A 1,306-nucleotide genomic window follows, 5' to 3' on the forward strand; every position below is an offset into this window, starting at 1 on the left:
GTAGTAGTAGTAGTAGTAGTAGTAGTAGTAGTAGTAGTAGTAGTAGTAGTAGTTGTTGTTGTTGTAGTAGTAGTAGTAGTAGTTGTAGTTGTAGTAGTAGTAGTAGTAGTAGTAGTAGTAGTAGTAGTAGTAGTAGTAGTAGTAGTCTCACACATCTCGTTTATCTCCAGGTTCTGTCGTTCCGCCGGGTACTTCGCCTTCGTACCCAAGAACGAAAGGTTCCCCAAGAAGTTGTGCTTCATGTTTGGTCACAAGGCACACGGATGGAAGCAGTAGGATAGGACAGATCGCTGAACGGACAGACAGTACAACAGACACACACACACAGTTGAACAGACAGACAGTACAAGGTACAACAGACACACATACAGTTGAACAGACAGTTGAACAGACAGACAGTCCAGCAGATACACACACAGTTGAACTAACGAGTTGAACAGACGGAAAGACTGGATCGAAAATGCCGCTGTTTAAGATCGTCATCATGTTTGCCATCATCTTTTGTCAAGTTCTTCAGCTGCATCATCGTCATCATCGTTATATTGTTATCATAACGATAGAGACAGAGACAGAGTGAGAGAGAAAGAGGATTATTATAGGAGCTTTGTATTGTTGTACAGCGCATTGAGCACTTCTTTGTGGAAATGCGCTATATAAATGCAATTTATTATTATTATCATCTTCGCCATGGCGCCAAGTGTGGTGTTGTAGTAGTAGCTTGAACTGATGGACATTCCATGGGGTATCGACTGTTTGTCTATATGTGTGGGGAAACTTTTGTTGTCCGTTTTCTGGGACCAGAATCAGATGGTGGGGAATTGGGGGTCAAGGGTCATGATCTGTTTTTCGAGGTTTGGATGGAAGCTAAAGGTGGGGGGGGGGGTGTTCCAGTCTCATGATTCGAGAGATGGTTGAGAGGGGTGATGATATTGTAGCTGAGACCCTCCCTCTCCCCCTCCCCCTCCGTCTCTCAACTGTCCCACCCCATAAAGGTTTTTGCCAACCTAACGTATATTTGGTCGTTTTTAAGCACAAGAGGGCTATCCCGAAAAATGCTGTTTTGAGAAAATCGAAGGTAAAGTTTTTTGCCCCTTGTTCAGTTTCTTTAAAAGACAAGGAGAGTTTTCTCTATAAACAAACAAATATACACACCAATGAAACCAAACTTCTCCTCCTATAGGTAAGACAATGCCCACTTTTGGTGTAAATCAAGATTTCTGGAAACCCCCGAAATCTGGGTTAGCCCGCTTGTCCTTAAAAGCGACCATTTATAGAACACTCTCTGCCGGTTGAAAAGACGAGCCCA

The 1,306-nt window shown here is 43.2% G+C and overlaps 1 protein-coding gene across 1 annotated transcript in view; it reads left to right on the top strand.

Annotated features, from left to right (window-relative positions):
* LOC101846466 (putative protein TPRXL) overlaps positions 1-654 on the top strand; it is a gene marked incomplete in the record, with an annotated part of 15,498 nt that extends 14,844 nt beyond the window's left edge. Inside the window, 1 exon segment of the mRNA XM_013089030.2 lies at positions 171-654. Coding sequence (XP_012944484.1) covers positions 171-276 — 106 coding nt within the window.
* Positions 655-1,306: the final 652 nt, after the last annotated feature.

Source organism: Aplysia californica, unplaced genomic scaffold (genome assembly GCF_000002075.1).
Source record: "Aplysia californica isolate F4 #8 unplaced genomic scaffold, AplCal3.0 scaffold00861, whole genome shotgun sequence".
NCBI lineage: Eukaryota > Metazoa > Mollusca > Gastropoda > Aplysiida > Aplysiidae > Aplysia > Aplysia californica.